The 27,140-nt window shown below is 41.8% G+C and overlaps 1 protein-coding gene across 1 annotated transcript; it reads right to left on the bottom strand.

Moving 5' to 3' along the window:
- Window positions 1–316: 316 nt before the first annotated feature.
- On the bottom strand, window positions 317–25,933 carry CRACDL (CRACD like). Its single transcript, XM_054389706.1, has 10 exons — window positions 25,867–25,933; window positions 24,757–24,922; window positions 21,754–21,889; window positions 21,240–21,404; window positions 20,538–20,606; window positions 19,999–20,229; window positions 16,277–17,888; window positions 3,037–3,230; window positions 1,224–1,359; window positions 317–462 (listed from the first exon to the last, which is right to left on the bottom strand). Exons 1-10 carry the CDS (start codon window positions 25,931–25,933, stop codon window positions 317–319), a joined length of 2,922 nt encoding a protein of 973 aa, XP_054245681.1.
- Window positions 25,934–27,140: the final 1,207 nt, after the last annotated feature.

The following is a 27,140-nucleotide window of genomic DNA, read 5'->3' as shown; positions in this document are numbered from 1 at the left end:
TAGCAAAGATCCTGTTTTGATGCAAATGGCATTTAAAGGAGAAAACACAGGAAATATGTAAGGCAAAAGTTTTATTTTTCAACATGAAAGTATGTCCTTAGCATAATTTAAGTAATCCATTGCCATCCATTGAAATCCTGATTGCTACAAAGTTGAAGGTAAACTTTTTGACTGCACCTATTGCACACTTTTTCCACAGCTGTGTAATAAACCCCTTCTCCTGTATCAAGAGATTCTTCATGGTGATTAGCTGGTCTGTAGAAATTCTGTTAAGTAGCTGACTTAATTATGAAAGATGCTATCTGTCTTCATCATTCTATTTTATAATCCGTGGCATATCACTCCAAGCTTGTGATTTCTTTTTGGCCAGTTCCAGCCATAATGGTTGATCCGGAGCAGCATTACTGGCTTTCTTTAGGTGGCTTATTTCCTCTTTATCTACCAGTGCTGATGATGGAGCTACTGTGAATAAAACATATGGACATTTTACCTTTGCTTGCTGTGCAGCCATACACCCTAGCTCTTCCATTAAAGGCTTCCCATGGAAGCTTCTTCTGCAATGTTACTGAAGAGATAAACATTCTCTCAAAAGAATATACTGTTTTCCACATCACTAACATCTTTTGGGCCCTAAATTTACCAAAACCAACATGATGACCTGGGTTCCTTGCCATGCCCTGTTAACACCCAGGCCAAAGACCACAGAGTCTTTTCATTAGCAAGAACATACATTTCCAAATTCCTTCTTTACCTAGCCCTCAACTCACAGGAATTTGATTACCTTCAAAACTTCTGCCGCTCTTTCAAACCAAAGAGATTTGAAGTTATTGTGGGAGGACTGATGGACAGTTTAAGATCACATCATTCCAGCTTACTAAAGAAACCACATTAAAATTGAATGCTACTGAAAATATTTTTGCATGCATTTTACATTTTACACTAGGATAGTACATTTGGGACCCTGTCCCATGAAACAGCCTAGCACTCTCAATTCACATTTCTTTCAATATGAGTTGAAACTCTAAAATCAGAAAGGTCAAAAGAATATGCTACCCAATAAAAACCCAGATGTGAGTGCTGAGAAAACGGTCTGCCCTTGTTGATGTGGGGCTAGGGAAAAGATTAGGATCTAACCCCCACTCTGTTTCCAGCACACAGAAGCAGGATTTCTTCTGACAAGGTTGTGAGATAACAGCCTACATTTTAAGCATTTTGTTTCCTACCAGGGACATAATGCAACAGTGCACTGGTTCTCAGCAGAGACTCTTTCACTTCAGATTTCGTCTCTTTCCGCTGTTCTTCAGAACTGGTTTTAGGTGCCAAGTGTGAAGGTTTGCTCCATTGCTGCTTCACTGACCCCTAGGCACAGAGAGGGATAAAATCCAAGTAATGTGCAGAGAATGAGACAACTTTGTAAGAATGTGAGCAAAGTGAGTAGACGTCGTGCCTGTCATGGCCACACAGGCTCATCACACATTGGTCCTATAGTCTCACTTAAGCTGATACCTGTTCTGAAAACTTTGGTTGTTTCATGTTAGCATCCAGGATACTCAACTTCACAGTGAAGGCTATCCCTCTGCACCTTTTATTCATAATGGTATCTATGAGTAGGTTATCATAGTCTCCAACGTATTCCAAGTCCTTTGCACACTTCTACTAGCACAGAATTTGGAAACAGCCTTGTTCTCTCATGTTTCCCTTCCACCTCCCAAATTTTGTGGGTTAGAGCATTGTATTTTTGGACAGTTGATAAATGGATTGTCCATAAAAAAGAAATTGAAAACCTCTTCCTATGGATTTTCTTGCCAGTATCAAGAACTACCCTGAAGTGATAGTGCCTGGTGCTATGTGGGAGAAGGAGAAAGTGGGAGTAGTACAGTGGCATCGAGCCTCACGTGCTGCGTAAGGACCATCTTGGCATATTTCTTCTGTGTTAGAAGATATAGGGAAATATAATGCATGGCGTGAATTTTAGGGGACATTGCCAAATAAAATCTGGAGTTTCCTACTCTGACAAATGAACTGTATTTTGGGATCATTTAAACTCTTGGTGTTTCATATGCTATGACAACACTGAGCATTATTCAGTTCATAATCTGCCTAAACAGATTTATTAGGCATTATCTCTTGTTAACCTAACCACAGCCATTTTTCAGCATCTAGAGATCTTTACGTACTCCAGGGTATAACATAGCTACCTGGGTTTCTAACAGTACCATCTGAAGCAAGAAAGTAGGCCATTTGCACTGGGAGCACTATACTGGCACAGGACACACAGCTCCTGCATCAGTACAGGATTCTTACTATGCAGGAGGTGATATAAGCAGTACTTGCATGCTGCTACCTCCATGAGCTAACCCTGGCACCTGGGAAACCTCATTAATATTCTAGATTAATGCTGCTGGCACAGCTTTGTCATCTGGGAAGCTCACTTGCTTATAGGTATTACCCTCTTTCGTATGGCATCTTTGAAGAGGCAACGTCAACCCACATTCCATGGCACCACATTGGTGTCTGAGTTATCCATATCCAGACAACCAGAATTTATATCTTGGCACTGTCTGTGACTTCCAAAGCTATTTTTATCCTATTTCACTTCTCAAGGCTCTAAAAATTGTTACCTAGGAGCTCCTGGGAGCAAGCTGTTCATTCAGTGTTAAATCAGGAGGTATAGGACGTTCAATGAAATGCTGTGTTAGAAGGACAGTTAAGAGTCCTTCTGTATAGAGAGAGCTCCTCATGTTGGGTATTTTAGCATGAAATACATACATTAGATCTCAGAAGTATGTGTTGGGCAACCAAGAAACTTTAAGCACCTTGCACAGTTCCAGGATTTCTTGGAGACACAAAATTGCATATCTGAACATTCACAGAACTCTGCATCTGTAGGACATTTCCAAGAGCAGTGTTTGTCACTTATGATTAGATTCATTAAGTATCTGTAATCGTTACAGAATGACTCGTAATATAGCACCAATGCCAAAGAATACTACAGGAAGGGGATAGGAAAGTGTCACAGATTTGTACTCCAAGTACCTCTGTTTCTTCCTTCTCTTTATTCTGTTTCTCTGTATCTGACTTAATATCCAGAGCCACAAGTTTCTCTGTGTCGAATTCCTGCTGCATGCCCCTCTGCTTTTGCCTTGCTATGGAAATCCAGGCTGGCTCTGCAGGAGTGTTGGGATCTTTTCCAGAGTCTCCAGCAGCCACGGAGGAAGGCACGCTTCTCTCTGTTGACAGATTATTTATGTACATGGTTATAGGAAAGAGTTGTAATTAGCTTCAGCTCACACTTGCTCGATATGCCAATTGCTCCCAGGATATGTGACCAGCCTGGGTAAATAGGAATTCTGTTTAATTTGGTCTTCAGAGAGCAATCTTCATGTGCTCACTGCGTTTTAGTTTGGCTAGTCACAGTGTCACTGCCTTCACGTGAGGGAGATGCAGAAACATGAATCAACCTTCATTAATCTACCTTTTTTCCAAGGTCTCCTCTTCTGCTCCCTCCTCCCATCTGCTTTGTGGCCTCTTAGAGACAAGCAGCAGTTGATTTAAAACTGGACACAGCCAGACTGTGATTTGGCAAAGGCAATCCTCTCCCTGCTGTAGCTGCCCTTGGCTCCCATTCTTCTCATGCCCAGGAAGCAGCAGCCAATACTCTAGTCTGGTTCCTCTCTTCCTTTCACCCCTTTAGGAGCAGCCTCCCTCATGCAGCACCTTGGTGCCTGCAATGCTGTGGGTGACTGAACACAATGTTCTGTGGCATCTGATCACACAGAAATAGGGTTAAAAATCCCAGAGTCAATTCATGGTCTTTTGACATAAGTTTGACTTATCTCTGCTGATTCTGACCATGCTTTCCACTGGGGCCAGACACTTTCATCATGCTGTATCGGAACTGAGATCTCAGTGAGACAAGAAGGAAAAAAGCACTTTCAAGAGTAATAAATACTTAAAGGATGGGTGTCAGGAGGATGGAGCCAGTCCTTTTTCAGTGGTGCCCAGTAACAGGACAAAAAGTAATGGGCAAGAACTTGAACATAGGAATTTCCATCTAAACATAAGGAGGAACTTCTTTAATCTGAGGATGCTAGAACACTGGCAAAGGCTGCCTAGAGAGGTGGTGGATTCTCCATCTCTGGAGTCATTCAAATCCCACCTGGACGCTGTCCTGTGGAATCAGCTCTAGGTGAACCTGCTATAGCTGGAGGGGAGGAAGGGGGTTGGAGTTGGACTTGATCTCCTGGGGTCCCTTCTAATCTCTATTATTCTGTGATTCTGTAAAGGGTCGTAAGTACTATCCTGCCGTCCTCACAACTGCTAGCCAGGGATGAGCAGTATCCAGAGGTATGAGGAAGTGAGATACTCTGTATTCTAATACTATGTGATGGGAAATCCTCTCTATATGGTGAGCTGAACTGGATGAAAAGAAAAGCCTCAGCTCCTCTGTTAGCTCCAGCTCGTAGGTTCTCCACTTCTTCATTAGTTCATGCTGCACTCAAAATTCAGCTTTCTAACTAATGTGGGGCCTCTGCATGGTTTAAAAGAGGAAAAAGAACAGTGCTAACACCCTGATTTAACCTTTCCCAGCCATTTCTGCCCACTAATATGCACAAATTTACAGAAGGCTATTTCAGATCAGAAGTTAAGCTTCTCATCCTCAAATCATGCATGGTCCTGCCCCTAGGAAAAGCTACCAAATGAGCATACTGTTCAGGGATCTGGGAGGAGGCAGACACAACCAGGAAGGAATACTGCCCTGGAGTCCCTTGGGGCTCAGCTGCTGTTCTGGTGTACAGCACAGGACCCCAAGGAGCTGTCAGACATGTTTCTGGAGGGCTATGTTCTAATTTAGAGGAATGTGTCCCCCATCAGAAAAGCAGGCAAATGTCTCTGAAGGCACATTTGAGGTACCTCATAAAGGCATAGCAGATGAAAAGGGATAATGCTCTTACAAAGAGCTGGAGTCTACAAACTCAGACACATTCTGAAAGCCCACAAACTTCTTTGGTCAAGCACTTTCTCAAGTCACTGTTGTTCATCACTAGAGACAGAAAAGTTGTTTGAGCAAGAAAATATTGTAAAACCTATGTCAGCTAAAAACCACAAAAAGAGAAAGCACAAGTTTTGCTTTAAGGCCAAAGCAAGACCTTTTGCCAACTGATGTCTGCATTCCCCTTCACATTCACCTCATGATCTTGCAGGGAAGCCTCTGACAGAAACAAGGCACTAAATTCAGCTGCACAAATGCAGCACAGACAAAGCACAGCCCTCAGATGATGAAGAAGTTTCCCTCCCTCTTGCATGGGAAGCTACTTCAATTCTCTGCATCCTACCTACACTGGGTCTTTCCATGCCAACAACTATTGCTCCTGTAGTCTTTTCCCCTTCTCTTCACTGGCTGGCCTCTCTTCAGTTTGTCTAATTTTACAGGCTGATGGAGAACAAGGCTGAGAGAGATCTCAAGATGTCACCTAGTCTATCCTTCAGCAGCAAGTCAAAATCAGTTACAAGATCAGTTTCACATAAACTGTTTCCTGACAAATATGTATCTAACCTATACTTGCAACCCTCCAAAGACAGGACAGATCTCTGTGTCTCCCTGGACAACCTACCCTATGGCTTGGCTATTCTTCTTCCATTATTTTTTCCCCCTGTTAGTTAAGTTAAATCTTTCTTGCTCTAATTTGAATCTTTAACTTCTTCTACACACAATGTGCATGAGCAGATTACTTATAGCCTCCTTGTCTTTTATGCAGTTGAAGACTTGGACCACGTTTCCAGTTCCCTAATGTTTAACTTTCCTGATCAGTCACATTCTCTGATCACTCTTGCTTTTGTAGGTATTGCCCTAATTTGGTGCAAATCTGCTTCAAAACACAGTGCTCCCAAGTGGCACACTGCACTTGAGATGAAATGGTGCCAGCATCAGGTGAAGTGGAAGAACTACCCCCCTTCACCTGAGATGGCCTCCTGTACAAATCAGTCATTATCATGAGTATCTTACACAATTTTGTTATTCCTGTTTTGTATTTAGTTTGTGAGCTCCAGATCATGTCACTTCCTCTCTTCCATACCACATTTGTATCTGTTAATATTTTTTCACATATACAGAACTTTCTATTTCCCTGTAATGAAAATATTATTTTCAGACTATGTTTCTACTTTCTCAAGATGACTCTGGTTTCTGTTCTTGTTTTCCAGTGTACCCACAGACCTTCCAGCTTGGTAATACTTGCAAAAGTAGTAAGTGCATATTTAGTTCTGTCACCCATGTTCTTAAATATACTGAACAGTGTTAGACCCTATGTGGCCACCATCTAACGTGACAGTGAATCATTACTTGGCACACTCAGTAGCTTTACATCAATTCAATGAATGGCTTCACCAAGACTGCTAATCTTCCCTAAGTATCTCAGGGCAAACTTCATTAGGAGCTTCCTAAGTAAACCCACACAGTTAAATTGATGGCCTTTAACCTCTCTTGCACTCCATCTGCACCTTTCTAGGTTGTGAGCAATTTAGGCAGGACCTGTTAATCACAGGATCACAGGATGTTAGGGGTTGGAAGGGACCTCTGGAGATCTTTGAGTCCAACCCCCAACACACCTCATCAGTTCCCAAAGCATTACTGATACATGGATTGACTACCAATACTGAAGGTAATAGTGGTGTCTAGTGTTCCTCACAGGTGAAGATCCCTCACTCAGTATGTAAAGTAGCTTTTCACTTCAGTTGCCTTCTATCCAAATTAGTCAATTTGTTTTCCTGGTTTTCTGTAATGAATATGCATCCAACAGTTATTCTCAATAGTACAAAGGTATTTTCCCACTGAAGCCTCCCTGTGCCCTTCTGGACTCATCCTGTAAATCCATCCTACCAAAGATAGCCTTTTGCTATGTGTACAAGCCTCTTCCCAGCCCAGAAAAAACAGGTCTTCTTCTCTGACTGTGTAGCTACAGACATGCCACCACATACATCCTTTCCCACGTTTTTACCTTCCTTCACTGTCTAACATCTCAGTGCTCAGAAACACCAACATCTTTACCCTGAAGGCCCTTTTCAATCCACTCACCAGCTTCCCTATGCTACTGGGAACCTGGCTTCTGTCTTGACACTGCTAGTGATGTACCTCTTAGTTTCTGTGATTCAAAACCACCCTTTGTGCATTGTCCCGTTTTCCCTGTTACCACAGGAACTTTCTGTAAACACCAACTGAAGTGCACGTAGTTCCACCTCTGCTCACAATCAATACAGAGAAAATTACTGCTATGCCCAGGCTCTATTTCACAGTATCACAGTATATCAGATGTAGGAAGGGACCTCAAGAGATCATCAGGTCCAGCCCCCCAGCCAGAGCAGGATCACTTAGGGTAGTCTGCACAGGAACGCATCCAGGTTCATTTTGAAAGTCTCCAGAGAAGGAGACTACACAACCCCCATGGGGAGCCTGTTCCAGTTCTCCGTCACCCTCACTGTAAAGAAGTTTCTCCTCACATTCAGGTGAAATCTTCTATGTTCAAGTTTCTTCCATGTTCTTCTATGTGGTCCTATTGCTACCTGTGCCTCTGCTTCTCTGTCATCCTCATGGATTTAGGTTATCACTGTGAACCACCGAAAAGAGCACTTGACACCCACCCCTCAGATATTTATACACATTGATCAGATCCCCTCTCAGTCTTCTCTTCTCAAGACTAAACATCCCCAGGGATCTCAGTCTCTCTTCATAGGGGAGATGCTCAAGTCCACTAATCATCCTCATGGCTCCCTGTTGGATTCTCTTGAGCGGTTCTCTGTCTCTCTTGAACTGGGGAGCCCAAAACTGGACACCATATTCCAGGTGTGGTCTCACCAGGGCAGAGTAGAGAGGTAGAAGAACTTCCCTAGACCTGCTGGACACATCTTTCTTGATGCATCCCAGGATCCCATTGGCTCTCTTGGCCACAAGAGCACATTGTTGTTCCATGGAGAACTTGCTGTCCACCAGCACTCCAAGGTCTTTCTCTGTGGAGCTTCTTTCCAGCAGGGCAGCCCCTAACCTGTACTGGTGCCTGTTGTTATTCCTCCCCAGATGCAGGACCCTGCACTTGTCCTTATTAATCTTCATGAGGTTTGCCTGCACCCAGCTCTCCAGCCTGTCCAGGTCACGTCGGATGGCTGCACAGCCTGATGGGGTGTCAGCCAACCCCCCCAGTTTTGTATCATCAATGAACTTGCTGAGGGTACTCTCAATCCCCTCATCCAGGTCATTGATAAAGATATTGAACAAAACTGGACCCAGTACTGATCCCTGGGGGACACCACTGGCCACAGGCCTCCACGTTGACTCTGTGCCACTGATGACAACCCTCTGAACTCTGTTGTGGAGCCAGTTTTCAATCCACCTCACTGACCAACCATCTATGCCACATCTCCTAAGCTATTCTATGAGGATGTTATGGGAGACAGCATCAAAAGCTTTACTGAAGTCAAGATATATGACATCCACTGCTCTTCCCTCATCTACCCACTTGGTCATAACTTCATAGAAGGCTATCAGATTAGTCAGACAGGATCTCCCCTTGGTAAATCCATGTTGGCTACTCCTGATAACCTTCTTGTCCTCCATGTGGTTAGAGATGACCTCCAGGATGAGCTGCTCCAACACCTTTCCAGGGATGGAGGTGAGGCTGACTGGCCTGTAGTTGCCTGGATCCTCCTTCTTGCCTTTTTTGAAGACTGGAGTGACATTTGCTTTCTTCCAGTCATCAGGCACTTCTCCTGTTCTCCATGACTTTTCAAAGATGATGGAGAGAGGTTCAGCAACAGTTTCAGCCAGCTCTCTCAGCACTCGTGGATGCATCCCATCAGGGCCCATGGATTTGTGTGTCTTCAGATGGTATAGGAGATCTCTAACCCTGTCCTGACTGACCAGCGGAATGTCCACATCTCTCCAGTTCTGCTCCCTTGCTTGTATTTACTGCACTACGTGTAGTGGTCCTATTGCTACCTCTGCCTCTGCTCCTCTGTCATCCTCATGGATTTAGGTTTCATCTTTCTGTTATTTTGACACACATTGTCTGGGACAATGGGGTTCCCAGTCCTGCAGTGGCATGTCTGGAGGCTGCTATTGTAACAGTGTTTTTTGTAAGGCTGATACTCTACTGCAGGCACCAAGCACTTCTGCTCTTCAGACAATTCTCCCTGATGAGACGCCAGACATCCTAGTCACACCAATTAGGAAGCAGTCTAATTAGAGCCAAGTATCATTGCATAAGAGATATAAGAATGCCCCTGTAGGGGGGAAGTAGTAGGAATCAAAAGCTCTTTATCATCATCTTAAAAGATTTTATATGTATCTGTATGAGCCTGACTTAGGACAGCCAAGTAGTATCACCTACAGAGGATCAAAAGCTTATCTGCTTCTGGGAGGGGCATTCTTGTTTCTTTAGGCAATTACATTCTACCCTTGTTCTTGTGAGAGTCTTTGTTGCAGAAAGGTAAGGTAGGCAAGGTAGGGAAAATGCCTTCTTTTCAGCAAAAAAGCATCAGATGCAACCTCTGCAGGGTTTGATGCCTCATCTGTCAGCCAGAATTACTGTAAGGGGTAGAATACTTATTTGTTATCTTTCCCATTGCCCAGCGGTACACATGCCCTGTTGTTCCCATTAGAAGGATGAAAGGTGGTGAGCTAATTCAGGAGCCAGTACAGGGAAGTGAGTTGGCAGTTTAAGGTGATCAGAATCTCTCCTACAAAGCTCTTGGTACCCCAAGGGACACCCTGAGGACGAAAGTTTTCTCGGGAACAGACTGTTCACAAGAGAAGTGCTGTTTTCACCTTTTCCTTAGTTCAGAGACTGTCTGACCACCTTGAACAAGTCCTCCCTGTCTTATGGCATCTGGTCATGAGGTAGTTTCTTAAGATTCAAAATGTGGCAAAGGCATTTAAGGAACCAGCTACTCGGATCGGAACCAAAAGTACTCAAAAGCACAATCTAATTCCTCCTTTTGCTGCCTATCACATGCACAGCGGCTAGCACAACAACTCCCAGCTGGTAAGTGCCACTTTCAGGGAGACAATGCAGTATACAAAATGTCAGCGATGGCATCCTTTGTTGGAAGCTGTGTGAGTTTGACAGGCCACAGCCACCACAAACATCTCATGTTTTACTTCTCTGGCAAAGCAGGGCTAAGCCTCTTGCTTCCACAATACGCTTGGGAGATTTTCTGAGTAAAACTAAAATCTGAATCATATTCTTCAGTCCTTATTACAACATGTTATTTGAAACAATAAGCTATTCAACTTGTAACTTAATAACTTCATACGCTAATACAGGATATTGCTGGCAGTGATTGTTTCTCGTTCATTCACAGTTTTAACCTCGTGATTGCATCTTTCTCTGGTTTCCTTGGAGCTGGTTTGGCCTCAGGCTTTTTGAAGGAAAAGCGACAACCCCTTCTTCCCATCAGGATAACTCACTAACAATGGGAAGATACCAAGTCAGAACTTGTAAAGCCGTCAAGCTGCTCTGTGCATAATGTCACCATGTATTAAAACTAGCATTTAATGTAGGCCGTCAAGTTCTTCTGCTGTGGCAGAAACTACACTCAGAGGCTGCTGATGCCCTCCCTTCGTGTCAGACACACAGACAGTTGCAAGGCTAGGCACTTTGTCTGTGTTCTTTATCGCTTCTGCATCTTCCAAAATGACCACCCAGGATAAGTCCTGAAGCCAAATGATCCATACCCACCCTCTCAACTCTCTCTCACAGATCAGAATCACCCTAGCTCTTCTCTGCTGGGTCTGACAGTGACACAGCTGGCTGCCTTAGTGGTCCCCATGAAGGGAAATTCCCCTGCTCCAGCCCTATTAAATGCAGGTGTCTGTTTCCTTCAGTACCTTACTAAAACACTTGATTTTTTTCCTTCAGACTCAAGCTCTGATCTTACAGATGAAATTTCTTCTGCCTATATATTGTGGAAATTAACATGATAACTTCCTGTTGATAGTTGGATATTATCCTTCAATGATTATCAGACTGGTTGTGTGAACAATAAGATGAAGATAAAACATTAACCTTGATGTACAAAAGTGGTATGTGACTGGCTTAGTTTTGTGCATTGGTTTATAAGCACACAGGAAGTGAAAGAGAAACATACACCTATTTCTATCTGTTGACAGACACATATACTCAGTGTATTGAATTGTTTCTGGGGGTGGATGCAATACTTATGTGGATCACAGAATCACAGAATGTTAGGGGTTGGAAGGGACCTCGAAAGATCATGTAGTCCAACTCCCCTGTCAGAGCAGGATCACCTACACCAGATCACACAGGAACACATCCAGGCAGGTTTTGAATATCTCCAGAAAGGGAGACTCCAAAGACCCCTGGGCAGCCTGTTCCAATGTTCCATTACTCTCACAGTGAAAAAAATTTTCCTCAAGTTTACATGGAACTTCATCTGGCTCAACTTCCACCCCATTGCCCCTTGTCCTGTCATTGGGAATCACCAAGAAGAGCCTGACTCCATCATCTTGGAGTCACCTATCACATATTTATAAACATTAATGAGGTCATCCCTTAGTCTTCTCCAAGCTGAAGAGCCCCAGCTCCTTCAGCCTCTTCTCATAAGGAAGAAGTTCCACTCCCTTAATAATTTTTGTGGCTCTGTGCTGGACTCTTTTCAAGCAGTTCCCTGTCCTTCCTGAACTGAGTGGCCCAGAACTGGACACAATATTCCAGATGCAGCCTCACCGGGGCAGAGTAGAGGGGGAGGAGAACCTCTTTGACCTACTAGTTACACCCCTGCTAATACACCCCAGAATGGCGTTGGCCTTCTTGGCCACAAGAGCACATTGCTAGCTCATGGTCAACCTTCCATTCTCTAGGACCCCGAGGTCCTTTTCCCCTTCACTGCTCTCCAACAGGTCAGTCCCCAACCTATACTGATACACTGGAGTTGATCTTTCCCAGACTCTACACTTACCCTTATTGAACTCATAAAATTTCTTCCAGCCCAACTCTCCAGCCTATCCAAGTCTCACTGAACGGCAGCACAACCCTCCACTGTGTCAGCCACTCCTCCCAGTTTTGTGTCATTAGCAACCTTGTTGACAGTGCACTCTGTGCCCTCATCCAGGTGTTGTTGATATATATTGAATAGTACTGGTCCCAGTACTGACCCCTGAGGGACTCCACTAGATACAGGCCTCCAACTAGACTGTGGATAACCACAACAAAACATATTTAAACATTATCATGAGATATAGGGAATGGTTATTTTGTATTATTTTTTTAGAGATGGCCTCAGATATTGTACCCATTTCCTTTAAATCTAAAAGCGTTTGCGTACACAAAATATTACAGAGGCTCTTTATAACACATAAACCTCATGCCTGAAAATGAACTCCTTATGCCTGCAAGGACTGGAAAGAGTGGTTGCTCTTCATACACATCAGTGCAGGCAAAAGGTCAGAGGCAGACTATTAGAGCCTTTTGAAAGTCATACCTCTAACAGCAAGCAAAGCTAACTTGTGGATTCCCTGCATATTTTTAAAGCAAACATACTCAAAACCAATCCAAACAACTTTACACAGGGAGTGTATACAACAGTGTCATTGTTTTATAACAATGCATGCTTATATGCATGCATATTTAATTCCTCACTGTTGTATTTTTGTTCATTTATAAATCGCCAGTTATTTTAAGAAGGGCTTTACAAATGCATATGGCATTTAGTGTATCCTGGCCTACCCACTTCCCTTTGTTTATTAAAGCAGTACATGCATTTCTGTCAGTGCACACACCCTTTCCTTAATTTCAGACAAAGCTATTCTAAGAATTTTGGCTAAGTATTTTTGACATTTTTTTCTTTAAGCTGCTCTGCAAGGTATTTGACTTCTGTTTGGATCTACACGACTGATGCCAGGAGAGTCTTTTTCACACAAGAAACTGCTATGTTTGCATCAAAGTCTAGTCTGTTGCTGGAAAACAGCCATATGGCAAAATAGCCCAACACAACCAAAAAAGCAACTTCTTTTGAGGGGGAAAAAAAAAAGAAAGAAAAAGAAACACATCTTTCTTTTCAGCTGTAGGCAGGGAAGCATTAAAGCAGTGTCTTTTTTATGTAGAGAGAAATACTTTTCTTGTCATTTCAGAGCCAGATGATGCACACCAACTTCATTCACTGTGTTCACCAGCCCTGCTTGAGCTCCTTTTCTCTGTTAGAGCATGTCTCCCCACTGCAGCTCCTCCTCAGTTGATGATTTTTATATATCTTTATATGCACATTCACACAAATATTTCTTATGGTTTTGCTCCTGTAATAACCTGTTAGCATATATTAATTGTTTCTGTCCATTACAGTACTTACAGCAAAGCGTATTGACCCCAAACAATGCAGATTAACTTTTTAATTCTTGCAAAGACTTGTGCTGTTAGCTCCAGAAAGTTAAAAATTACTCCTCCTAGGGTGAATAATTTCACACAGTCATTAAAGGGCACCTTGCAGTCCAACAAAAGTTGCTAGTTCCCCAGAAAGCTCTGGAGAGCAGGTTTGCTGCTTTTGCCTGGGTTGGTAAACTAGCATCCCACCAGTCCTCCTTGCCTTTGGTACTGGGAGTGCTGAACCAAATTACTCCTGCTCACCCCATGACACAGCAAACAGACTTTTTTGAGATGAGTGTACATCAGAAGGGAACTGCACCCCCATACATCATTTTATACCATGCTTTCTTGTTCAGCACAAGTGTTTCCTAACATGCAGCAAGAAGAAACTCCCCAACAGCATAAAGTGTCTCCTAACAGCGAGCACAGCACTTCAAAAGGGCTGATAAGCTCAAGGACTAGGAAGGGGCTGAGTGGCAGCATTAAGGGTAGTTGGACAACAGAAAAAAAGAAGTGGGTGTCTCAGCAGATCAGGAGGCCAGAGACAGCTAGTAAGCCATGTGATCCACAAAGAGTTGTGTTGATCACGCTTGTCAGATTTCTCCAGCTTGCAGTTGCAGAGACACACTCCCAACTCACTGGGCTGAGGAAAATGCTCTGAAAATGTTTGGGCAGGGGTATTGCCCTGCTAAGCCCTCATTGCCTTCTGTGGCTCTCCTATGCCTCACAGAGGGGCATAGTTTCTGGGATTATTGTGCAAATCCTTCCAGCAAGGCTGGTGTGGTGCAAGGGCAAGCAGAGGAGGTGGGCATACCTCGTTCACCCATGACTTCAGGCAGCCAGCTCAGGCAAGGAGATACTTGGACATACAACTAAGGAAGAAAGGTCTGCAGCAGCATAGTTATGACCTCAGGTCAGTTTGGACTACACTGGTTTGCATTTAGAACAAAATTCTCTGAGTCCTGGCATGCCCACATAGAAGAACTGGAAATACATAGAAAACCCTAGCAGCTTTGCTTAAGGTGATAGAATAAGATCAGTGGGACAGAAGAACACTAATTACCATCACAGATCAGTCTGAGCCACCATGTTAAACAACCCCAGGCCATACAGATTTGGTGTAATACTGTCATGTGGAGAGGAATGTGTTCAAAACAGGGATCCTTGACCTGCAGACGCAGGTTCAACTTTCAGGTGTGTGCATTGCTGCCAGGGGGACCAGAACACAGCTTTTGCCCACAGACCCTATTTTGCAGAGGACAGTCCTGAGCCTGGGGGAAGGAATCTCCTTTATCCCAGAGCTGAGGAGACAGAGGAGAAGCCTCGAGGAGAAACATGCTCCTCAAAACCATTTCTTCCTCTTCTTCCCCCTGCAGCCCTCACTGTCCTCTGCTTTGCTTCCACTGCAGGCATCCTGGGACTCAGCAAGAGGGATGTGAAAAAATACCTTGTGCAGGAGCATTGGTACTCCCACTGTCTTCCTCTGTCCTCTGCCAGATCAACCCTACTGTGATAGGTGTCCTCAACTGTTCACTGTATGACCCTCCCCAAAATCTCAGTCAATCAGAGATCTGGGTGGCACTACAAATAATCAACTACTCTGCAGGGCAGGGCAGGGGTCAAAACACCTTTAAAGGGAGTGTTTGTGATTACAGAAAGGGAGGTTACCTTGCCCACATGTGCAGGAAAGCTCTGGCTGGATGGCTGTGGGAGCCTTGTCCAGCTATGCAGGCAGTGAGTCTCCTCCTTTATAGCCACTGGGAGAGCAGAAAACAGGCCAGAGCCCTGTGAAAGTATTTGTGATGCTGCAGCACATGACAACTGAAATCTGCTGTCATTTGGGGTGTCGGCAGGCTGCCTCTAGGCCCAGGAGTAGACTTTTGTCCCTTATACGACAAGTGGCCTACTGTGTCCTGAGATGTTCCTTTGGCTTGGCGTTCACCCACTCTGAAGCTTAGACACTGACTTCAACTAGAGAAGAACCATGGAGAGGAGCTCTGTAATGGTATAAAGAAACCTTTTCATTTGCTTGGCCAGCATCTCCTCCTTCTATTCTTAACATCAAGCTTGTGACCAGACAGATTTGGGGCAGGGAAGAAGTTTTTCTCACATATCAGAAGACCTAAAGATTTTTTTTCCCCTTTTAGCTGTTCTCTGAAGTGAAGAGCAGCGGTCTCCTCCTAGAATTCCTTGAGTGTACTTCACCTAACTTGTTTACTGTTGTTGCAAAGACCTCAGACTGTGGTGCCATGTCTAGTCTTTTCCATTCTCTGCCTGTAGAACACAATATATTAGTCTGCAGAGGATTGCTTTGCTTTCTTAACTCTAACATAATTATATAATACACACAACAGGATGAAATTTAACAATCTGCAGCAGACAAGATCTTACAGTCTTCCCTGACTTTATATTCTAGAAAGCTGCTGGGTAGTTATTTTTTGGTTTTAAACAATGAATGAGTAATGTTAAAGACAGATAAATGAATAAGCCAAATTCATGGGAGACAACAAATAAATGGTGTGTTGAGCATGCCAGGCAGTTACTAGTATTTCTGCCTCAGTGCTATAGTGAAAAAGAAGGTCCAAAGGTCTGAATCACTCATCCCATGCAGGGCACGGCCATACAGCAGCTTTAACTGGGAACACTTAGCGATTTGATATTTGTGTTTCACAATAGCGCAAGAATCACAGGCAAAAGTAACTTATTCTGTCTACTGCTTTTCCCCTGCTTGTCCTTCTGGTAATCTTTTCAGCAAGGGAGAACCAGGGAGCAACATCTCTAAAGGCAGAGCTACAGGCTTGTGCTCACCAATGCCAAGAGACACAACAGGGCTGCCTTGTGCTCTCTCATGGGTAAGGTCATTCCTCACAAGCTAATGAAGTTTCATGAAGTTTTGGCAGTCTTACCAGACACTTTAGAAGGATTTGACTTTTTCTCCAAGTCTTTATCTTCATTTCTGGATTCAGGAGAGCAAATAACTTTGTCCTGCTTCTCCTTGTTTGCAGTAGCATTTGAAACTGTTATGTTTTGCAAGGCTGGCTTTTTAGGCAATGGAGGTTTGCTACTGAGCTGTTCAGAGGATTTTGCTTTGGATTTGATCTTTTCATGTAAAGAGTCACCAATATTTGTATCAGCTGTTTTTTTGGTCTGTGCCTTATCACCTTTTAGAAAGGAAGTCAACCCCTCATTTTCTAAATTAAACTCTGCACTGTATCTTTTAATTCCTTTTGATTCTGGTGATGAGTTTTCTCTAAATTTCAAGGACAGTGAGGTGGACCTAAGTTTCACTTGAAAAGGACTTTTATCTTCACAGCTTGGCTGATTCTGAGATACCACTGGAGAACTGCTTGGTGCCAGCCCCATGTCAACAGATGGCAAAACGCAGCCAACTGAAATGTCTATAGGCTGGCCTGTGCTCTCAGAGTTGGACTCTGGCAGCAAAGCCTGGGTTTTATTGCTACTTTTTTCCTCCTGCAGATCTGATCCCTTTTGCAAGTCTTCCATCCACTTCTCATTTTTCAAGGAGACCTGTACTTTGGAGAGGAAGAATCCAGTACTTAAAGGGCTTTCCAACTCTGATCTTTCTGGGAAATGTAGGCTTTTGGTCCTTGGTCTCTCCCTCGCAGAGGAGACAGAAAACTTTCTTGAGGCACTGAGTTCATTGGCTGCTTTTTCAGCTTTCTCCTCCAAAAGTTCCTCCTTGTGTACCAGTGACTCACTGTTCTCCTTACCAGAAGCAGCTGTCTCTTGTGTAGTCTTTGTTTTCTTTAGAGAGCAGGAAGCAGATGATCCCATCCACGTTGAGGAAGCAGAATGTGAAACATGGAATAAATCTGTGGGCTGGAAAGAACCTATGGAAAAGTGCTTGCTGGGCTCTGAGAGGAGAGCAACCTCTTTCATTGCTTCTTTATTACAGGGCATTTCCACTGGTATCTGATCAACCTGCTGTATATTTTCTTCTGACCCTTCCAAGCAAATACGATTCTTACTTATTGAAATATCTTCTTCAGGTGGTATTTTATTTACTGAATGCACAGCAGGAAGCTCCTTAGTTTCTTGATTTAAAATATTGATTGACACATTTCTCACATCCCCAGACAACAGAACTGGTGTTTCTGAGGAGTTTTCTTGCTTTTGTATTTCACTCTCTGGACTGGAGTAGAAAGAAGTTGCAGAGTCTTTGCCTTCTAACAGCACTGAGCACTCGGACTTCACATACATTGTTTCCAGTATTGGTTGGGAGCCCTCTGGTTTATTCTCTGGTAGCAGGGCTTCCTGTACAACAGCAGACTCAGAAGTAGGCTGAGTCACTGCTGATCTCAAAGCAGGGGCAAGGTCCTCAGGCATTCTGAGCTTTGGCCAGGAAGCCACTTCCTGTGCTGCAGCTGTGTTGCATGGCAGTTCTTTACTGCTGGGTTTGAATACAGCATCTGGCAAGTCTGTGTGCATCTCCTTTTCAACACCATCTTCTTCTTCTGGGGTACAACTCAAATCAGTCAGAGATTCTGACTGGGTCCTCTGCAAGAAAGAAATTCAGAAGCTCCATCACCATGTACAGATTTGCTTTTTTCTTATTCATCACTGCATTTACAAACAAGATCTTAGAAAGCAAGGCAATACTTGCCTCCAACTCTGAACTATTTTCTTAATCTACATACTGGATGCTTTTTTATCTAAGCAGATCCTGGAATAATATATTTGACAACCAATATAAAAGTAATCAGTGATGCTTCCTTCTGCACAACTAGTGCTTTCATGCCTTTGTTGATGAGAAGTTCATCAAAACAATGGTCATTGGAGTGTCCTTGGCACTTGATTCCTCAGAGCATACTGGGTATGTTGTGTTGCTCTTGGGCAAAAAGCAGTATTTGAAAGAGAAAAATCTGTCCCTTTGTATTTTGCTACCGCATACTAGCATTAAAAATAAAAGCACTCATTCTTGCAAGAGGGAAGGATACATAAAAGGAAGAGCAAAAATGTAACAAGTCCACCCTGTTATTGCATTCTTGGCCAGATATCTACCCCCATATGGCAGTCTTCTGTCTAATCTTACTGCCATACAGCATTACAGCCTTGCCTCCTTTCTGTAAAAGTCTTCTTTTTCTTTCAAAAGTTAGACTTTTGAAAAAAAAAGTTTGATAAAAGTTTATAATGGCATATTAGTTATCTGTGAGATCTTGTGGTTAAGCTTCAGGTAAGGACTGGCTAAATACACAGGATTATGTGAAAGAATATTATTAAGCTCCTGAATATGCCTTTTCATGTGGTGCCTATATTAGCTCACTGATTTACTGCAGCTTGTTGGGTAAATATGTATTTTGGATGTGGGCCCTAATTCTAAGAACACAGAACTTGCATTCTGAAGATAATTCTAGGGTTCTTTCAAATTCTTGTTTTGCAAATGCAATTGCAAAGACAGAGCTGCAATGCCACCTGCATTCACAGTCCATGTACACAGAAACATCAAAGCAGAAGACATCAGTTAGGCAGAAGGAGAGTGCACAGATTGAGTTAGGCATCAAAAGATTAGATTTGTATTTTCAGAAGATGTGAGCACTCTCCATGGAAAACCAGGAGAGCTGGGTCATCTGGCAGTTTATAAGCAGACTGGACAAGGCAATTGTATCTCAGTAACAATGCTACAATGGAAGGCAAGGTTTGATCAGTGAGTTTTTGCTTGACGTGCTTTTCTAAATAAATGGCCTTATCATTGTGTTGCTCTTCTGAGCCTAAAAATCACTCCCAGAAAATACAGAATACCAGTAATATTTAAAGTAATATTTAAAGTAATATTTAAAGATCGGGGGAATAATATTCCTGGTGTTAAGTAAGCTGATTTAATGGCTTTAATTTATTTAAAACATTGAAAGAAACACAAACAATAAAGTGCAAATACTGTAGTAAGAGCTGCAACCTTCAGTTCTAGAAAAAGGAGGAAGAATTAAGATATGCCCTTCATGAGATATGACACAGATATGACAAAATCACATAAATGGTGTTTTAAAAACATGATTTAAAATATTTTTTTAATAGCATACACTTTTTAATAGTATGTACCTTTTTTTTTCCTGTGGAGACATATTTTAAGTTTCTGTAGTGCACATAAAGTGTTTACAAGTTTTGGTGCAGAACAGTCTTAATGCACACAATTTGTCTCCAACTAGTAGGTCACAACTTATTCTTTCCGTACTGTTTGAAAACATAAATCTGACTATATGTGGAAAGTTAGAGCAGCTCCTCTATCAATAGTCTCTCAAAGACTGAGGATCTTACAGAAACTTTCAGAGTTGGAAAACTATAAAAGCTGATTACAATACTTTCAAAAATATTTTTTTAAAGTAAGTAATGAAACAGTCAGCCCCAACTTACGCATCACAAATAAGATAATAATTTGTACTGCAAATAAATTTAAGAAGAAATTATTACACAGACTGCTTGTCTCAAGAGTTAACAAGTAATCTCATAGTATTTAATCTGCTCCATGTGTCTACTCCAGATACATAGTCCCATCAAATAATGGCTACTAAACCCCAGTGAAATATCCATGCCCATACACAGCTTAGATAGCTGAGTTTGAAATACAAAGTCCAGTGAAAACTCCCTTGTTTTGTGTCAGTTTCACAAGTACCTGAGAAAACCTTCTCATTTTACTGGACCTCTGGTTCCGGGGTTTTATTAAAAGCTTGTGTTTAGCAGCAGAATTATCCAAGCAAGAGGAAAACTCGGGTGGACTGTCAAAATCAGCTGCGGGTGAGATGCTATTGTCAGGTATCTGGGGAGCTTCAGTTTTAGCATTTCCATGCCTAGGGAACAGCTGACTGTCTGTAGAGTGAGATCTGGAAGAAGGACTCAATGTAACCTGAGGAAAAAAGAAATCCAAATAGAGAATCAAACAAAGAAACAAAGATATGAAAATAATTACACCAATAAGGGGCCATCTTTATTGGCATTTTAATGTCACCTCTTTTTGACATCTCTTTAAAATCCATTGTGTTTCCTAATGCTGCATGTGGAGTATGTTAGAAGGACAGGCATTAAAAAAGCACAGCAAGCAGACAGGCATGCAATTACCTACATACAAGGTTGGTTTTGCAGCAGATGGCAACAAGGTAATATTTATTTAAAATATGTAATTGCTTGGCCCTTAATACATATGGCAGAAGTTACCTGTTCTTCTTCTTCACTGCCTGTTCCAGCTAAACTCAAAGAGCTAAGGTGCTTGTGAGAATCAGAGAACTGTGAGATGGAACGAGGAAGAGGTTCAGTAAAAGATGACAAATGAGGTGGATATATTTGCAGAAACCATCTACACAAAGTGCATGCAGATACTGACAATGTGAGCTGTATTTCTCTATAGTCTTAAGGATTAGCAAGGACACTGCAAACAAAGTGTAAGACATACAGACAAAGAATGAAATATAACAAGACTATCATTTAAAAAGAAAAAACAAAACAATTTTGAATTACTTCATGGTTTTTTTCAATGGCAGCCTAGAGAAACATTAAGGAAGAGAGCTCTCTTATCAGCACACTCAAGGAGGAGTACATATTTTTCAGCTATTTTTTTTTTATGCCTGGTGGCTCTCAGTAGTCCCTAAAAAAAAACCACCAGTATCCCCATGCACACAGACAAACACATCCTCTCCTTCCTAGTTCTGCATTTTCTAGGGCAATTTTTACAGGAACAGAGATTCTAAGCAGCTGTTTACACAGAGAGATAGCACTTTCCCATTTTGAGTAAGGTGTTTCTGAATTGTTCAGAGATAAAGCAGTGATACATACAGCAAACTAAATAATTTATTCTGCCTTCCACACATACGCAAAGTAAGTCATTAAATGCTCATTTTCATCAACAGTAGGACTACTCACTCTTGCTGCTGTGCCTGAATTTAGGTTTCTGTGGAGTAAAGACATTTCTGGAGGGCTCCTGGGTAATCCATCATCTTCAGAACTGGTCCCAGCATCCTCAGTTCGCTTTGCATGAAATCCAAATGGAGGTGGAGGTCCAAATTTCATGGTAGGCTGGAGTTTCAGCTTCAGCATGGCATAAAATACATTAGCATGTGATAGTGATGGAGGTTTTCCCAGCACATTTATTAGCTCAGGCCAATGAGTTACCTTTAAGTTAACTTCACAACTGAGTGATCCAGAGCACAGGACATCTCACTTTAGACATTTTCTTAGGCAGCCAAACAACTCTACATTTTGCAACTGTTACTTAAGGGAACCAAGATATAACACTGCTGTCTAATTAACAAATGCTATATTCAATGTGAGCTGCAGACAGATCTTATTTACTACTTGAATGTTCAACTACAAGAAAAATCAAGATTGGAAAGACATTTCACTTCTTGCATTTGGAAAAAAAAGTCATGCAAATTACCTGTAAAGCTCTAATCCGATCAGAAACATTTTCTTGAGAAAACACTCTTACTGGTCTTGCAGGCTCTTGCCCAGTCTCAGGGATGAAAATGCTATCATGTGACAAAGCTCTGCTTCCCATAATGCCTTTATGCATCCTAGAATAATGTAACAAATTAGTGAAAACATACAGACTATTTTGCCAGTCTTAACTCAAGTGGTATTTTGAACATGGAGTGAGAGATAGGTGTGTGCATCATATATCACACGCAAGTTCCAGACTTCTCCATAAATACAACACAGTCATTTAGGCTAATCTAGGTAACACATTTAAGAAAACGAAACAAAAATTTGCAGATCCTGTTATCTATCACATTAACAGACTGAATCAAAGTTAAAGGCAGATTAACTCCAACAACTGAGTTATACATTATGGAAAAGCAACTACCCCTTGGCTGGAAATAGGCAGCTGGGTGGCCTAAGAGTGCTGCAGGCAAGCCCAGATGCAAAATAAAGGGAGTTCATCCAAACGAGGCTGTACCTGAGATGGCGTAACTTCTTGGCAATGTAAAAATGTGTTCTGCAAATGACTAACCATTATGACAGGAAGAATAAGTAGCTCTTACAATTTAAGCGTGGTACAGCATTTAATGTATCTCTGACATACAAGTCACTAGCAGAAATACTGGGGCAATATAGTTCTCAGAATCATTTGCATAAATCCTTACAAAATGCTTACAAGATCCTGTGCTCCGTATCAAGATCACAGAATGGAAGATATTTGGGATTTTCTCTTATGAGCCTGGGTGAGCACTCATGAGCGTTTTTCATGGATGTTCTTTGTGAGCTAGTGAGAGGAAGTGGAAGATGCTTGTGGATAGCTTCTTTCATATTATGTTTCCTACTTCTGATTCATGTGGTATGTAACTTCTTTTGCAAATGGTTCATGTGGCACATGAACACCTTGTTTCCTCATGGAATTGTACAGGAAACCTATAGACAGACAATTACCTGCTAGGAAATCTCTTGTGCTCATTTTCCTCAGCTTAGCTCACAGCCTAATGGAGCATGAAGCAGAAATGCATGCAGATGGCATTTCTTCTAGGACTCATTTCTTTTACATTTTTTAAATAAGCCAGCTATGAAACAGCAAACTAGAGTACAGAATACAGAAATTTATGTAACCATCAAGTTAATTGAGCAAATATTCTAGAGGGGAAAAAAAAATATAAGAAAAGGAGAACTGTGTATTTTTGGATCTTAGATACCGTCATAGGGACAGTCAGGAACATAAACAAACATGGTAGAACATTTTCCATGCAATGGCTGCTATAAATATGTTTGATAAAACAATAGCAGGAAAAAGTTGATCTGTATTCCTGCTGCAGAAGGAAGGAAAACCCACTGCTTCTGCTTAATGCATTAAAGACATTAGAAGAACAATTTATCTCAATGATAACATGATCTCTGCAAGGCATCCAAGGTCAGACAGATCCATAGCAATTTGCAAAGTGTGTGCCAGTCAGGGCTGCGATGGCTCCACACACTGACATTGCAGAGACCGCAGCGGCAGCCAGGTCAGCAGCACCGTGCTGCATGTGCACATCCAGCACAGCACACTACCTTTGCTTGCTCTTTCTAGCAGATGCATACCTCCTAGATGCAAAGCGGAGGTACCCAAGATGTCTCCTCAGATTATGAGCACTCGATTATTCTCTCTTTCAAGGAATTTCCTGGTCTTTGTCTGTCTAAACAAGTATTAAGCTACAGTAACGTAACAACCCTGCTGCTAACAGCACAGGAACACGGCCAAAGATCATACCCACTCGGACATGACCTTGTTGAGTCGTGCATGAGGGCAAGAAAAACTGACCATTGTCCCTGTTAAAAATGTTGTTGAATAACAGCACTATACAGCCCAACGTTAGATCTGATGCTGCCAGTCCAGAACTCCTGTGGCTCCAAGCTGGACTAATATTACTGTTGCCAATGCCACAAAAGAACAAGAACAACAACAAATCTTTTGGTTGGTTGGCGCTGCCTGGTGGCCAAGATCTATAACGTCGTGTTACATGGCCGCGGGGGGGATTGCCTTTCCTGGCCACAGCAACAGCTCCGAGAGGAACAGTATCTACCAATGCCAGGGCTTGCTTTTTAGGCAACCAAGGAGTTTTTCAGTTCCTTTCTTGATCCAGGTACACATTTGAACTTTGCAGTGGGTTTCTCTGGATTACCTTTCAGTAGTGGTTAACATTTGTGGCAATGCCTGAACACAGACAGGATTTTCAGAAGCAGACAGATACACCGCCTGGGATCCATCTGTTCTTAACCTCAGACGTTAAACCACAGGTATGAGCTGGTCACCCCTGGCTCCTATTTAAATTCAGTGGAGAGAAACAGACACTTCTAGAGCCCAGTTCCTCTGAACTTCAGACATCTACACAAGAATGGATACAAGCTTTCTTGGTAATGCTGAGTTCTTTGTTCATTGTAAAAGGCAGCTGGTGACTCAGTCAGATGCAGGTATTTGTCATTTGGTCAGATTAATCCCAGGTATACAGAGGAAATACAGGCTTCATAGCTGCTGATTCCTGCTGATTTCAGTTGCTGTCATGCCCATACCCCTTCCTTGCTTTCAAAACCTGGTGTAAATAGACGGACATTTAAATTTCCTTAACAATCCCTAGCAGTCACATCTTAGGGGCATAAAACAATGCTGGTAAGACATAAGCTGAGTATCTAATTCATTTTTTAATACGGTAGTTATATTCTTTTGAAATGATAACCCAAGGCTTTTTTTATGATTAAATGAAAGCTGGTTTAGTTATTATTTCTTGCTGTGCCCCATCCAATTCTCTTGCTATTTGTTTTGTATCAGCCATTTTAATTTTTACTTTCCTGAAAAGGCAACTGTTTGAGAATGCAGCATTCTGAACAAGATCAGGCAGCAATTTTGGGATGTCTTTTATCTAGAAATGTTGTAGTAGTTCTGTATGTGTTTACCAGCCAATGCACAAAGACTTACTCAAGCTCATCTTCAGAGTCATAATTAATGTGCACGTGGTGAGAGGCTGTGACATCATTTGTTGACTGGCATAGCTTCAGACTGCTGCTCCCAGAAGACAATGTCTCTTTCCTTTTCTTCTTGCCAAAAAACTTTTTGAAAGATTTGAACTTTGATTTTTTCTTTCCTAAGTGAAGAAACATAAAGAACATGCAGCCAACAGCATGTGCAAGTTTTTGGAGCAATAATTATTTCTTTGCTATTTCTGCATAAGTGGATTTTTTTCCTTGGAAAAAAGTCTGTTCTGGCATTAAGGTCTGTTAAAGACAGTACTGATAGCATGAAATGACTACTATCCTGGAGAAGGGATTGCAATGTTTATGATACACAAGAAACAACCTACAGTGTAGAATCTTCCCTGGTAGAGTTCCTACTTGCCTCTTGAGATAATCAGATTGTGAAGTAAAACTTTTGTATTAATAGCCTGGGATACAGAGAAGAAATTACAACTTGGAAATGCACTGCCTTTTTTCAGCAAGCTAAATACCAATGATAAGGACAATGTTACCAAAACCTATTTAAACATACACAAGGCTTACCCAGGTGGAACATGCAGTGTTGGGAGGCTAATGCTTTTAAAATGTCAGTTTTATAATACATCTCAAAATATTGTGGAGGCTAATTATGAAATCACAGAGTTTTTAACTAAAGATCAAGCAATAATCTTGAAAAACAATCTTAGTCTGCCCAGTAAGGAAAGATCTGAATTAGCATCGGTTTCAAGGTCTGTGAAGGAAACTACTTAAAATGGAATCAGCATTTTTCACGAGACATCCCAGCAACTGGTGCCTGTCCCATATAAGTTGGTGTGACAGTACTGCGAGGCATCCTTGTCAGCATTTCACTTATTGTTGGACCTTGTTGGGTAAAAAAGTTAGCGTGGTCAAGTGATGCTGCAAAAATCTTATTTCAAGGCTCTGAAAATGTCAAAAATATAGCAGCTCTTGGAGACAGGAGGAGAGAAAAGGAGAATACATTCTCTAAACAGATTCACTTCAGTGACAGAGCTAAAGCATTGAACCTCAAGAAGTCACAGCACTTCTCATTCACTGGGGAAGGAAGCAATTCTACCTGAATTGTCCTCTCCATCTCCTTCAGTCTCTCGCATCTTAGGATCCATTATCCTTGAAGAACTCATGTGACAGTCACTAAAGGAGGTAGAATAAAGCATTAATCATACCAACAAAATAAAACCACTTCACTATATATGTGTATACATATATACAGGAATGTTACTAGAAGTATACAACAACATATTATATATATAAATACAGAGCTTACGAATGTCTGAATATATGTGCTATAGCTATATATAAATATACAGAAAAATTGAAAATATCCCATGGAATGAAGCTTATTAGGCTAAAGTCTAATAAATGCCATAGAACATTTCTACTTTCATAAGAAAATAGTACATTATGGTTTAGTTCACCAACTAGTCTCTACTGACTGAAAATAAGAGTCTGATGAGATCTCAGATGCTTCTAAAAGCATGCATGAGAGGAAGTTGGCTTCTTTGAGTCTCCCCCTATGCACTTATTCAGGACCACAGCCAAAATATCTTTGTGATAATTACAGCATTTGTGTAATATGTACAAATAACATTAGTAAAGAATAGCATGTATTTTTCCTTTATAAACAATTTGAAGTATTCTACAGATTCTAATTTTTCTTCTTTTTTTAGCAGCTGGTAAAAAGGTAACTACTCTTTTTATTGCTTTGTACAGACAACAGAAAAAATACAAGTAAAAATAAAATAATTAATTTTCTTCTTTTCTCTCTCTCCTTTTTGGAAGAAAAATAGCACTTTGCTTATTAAGGTTCCTAAATTTAAAAAAAAAATCCAAAATTGTACGTGTCCCAAGCCTGAGGACAGACTATTTGTAATTTAAAATGCATTTTCAGAGCAGTAGTCTGTGCTCTTTTTTCTTCATCTAGAGAGACATAATTTCATGGTCAAGGTAGAAAAAAGCCATGGATGTCATTGACTGGATGGTGAGTTAAATGCTGCAGAGTAACTCTTTAGGCTGTTAATGGGGACAAATGCTTATGCCACACTATGGATGGGGAGTGAATATACTGCAGCTATTTTGCTCCCCTGAAGTACCAGCAAACTTAAGTAATAAGGCTTGTAAATTCAAAGAGTTAGCAACATGGAAATAGGACGTGTATTACTCCAGCCTAAAGCACAACACATCACCAGAAGCATCAGCAAGCACTTGAGCCAGGCCATGACCAACAACTGCATGCGAGTCACAGACAAGGCACCTCTGCTGCCCAGCAGCTCTGGGGCTCCTCCACTAGCCAGACTTGCATGCTGGCTGTAAAACATCCCCTGCCACCAC

The sequence above is a fragment of the Indicator indicator genome, chromosome 1, assembly GCF_027791375.1.
Source record: "Indicator indicator isolate 239-I01 chromosome 1, UM_Iind_1.1, whole genome shotgun sequence".
NCBI lineage: Eukaryota > Metazoa > Chordata > Aves > Piciformes > Indicatoridae > Indicator > Indicator indicator.
The sequence above is the reverse complement of the archived record's forward strand: the minus strand, read 5'-3'. Positions and strand labels throughout refer to the sequence as shown.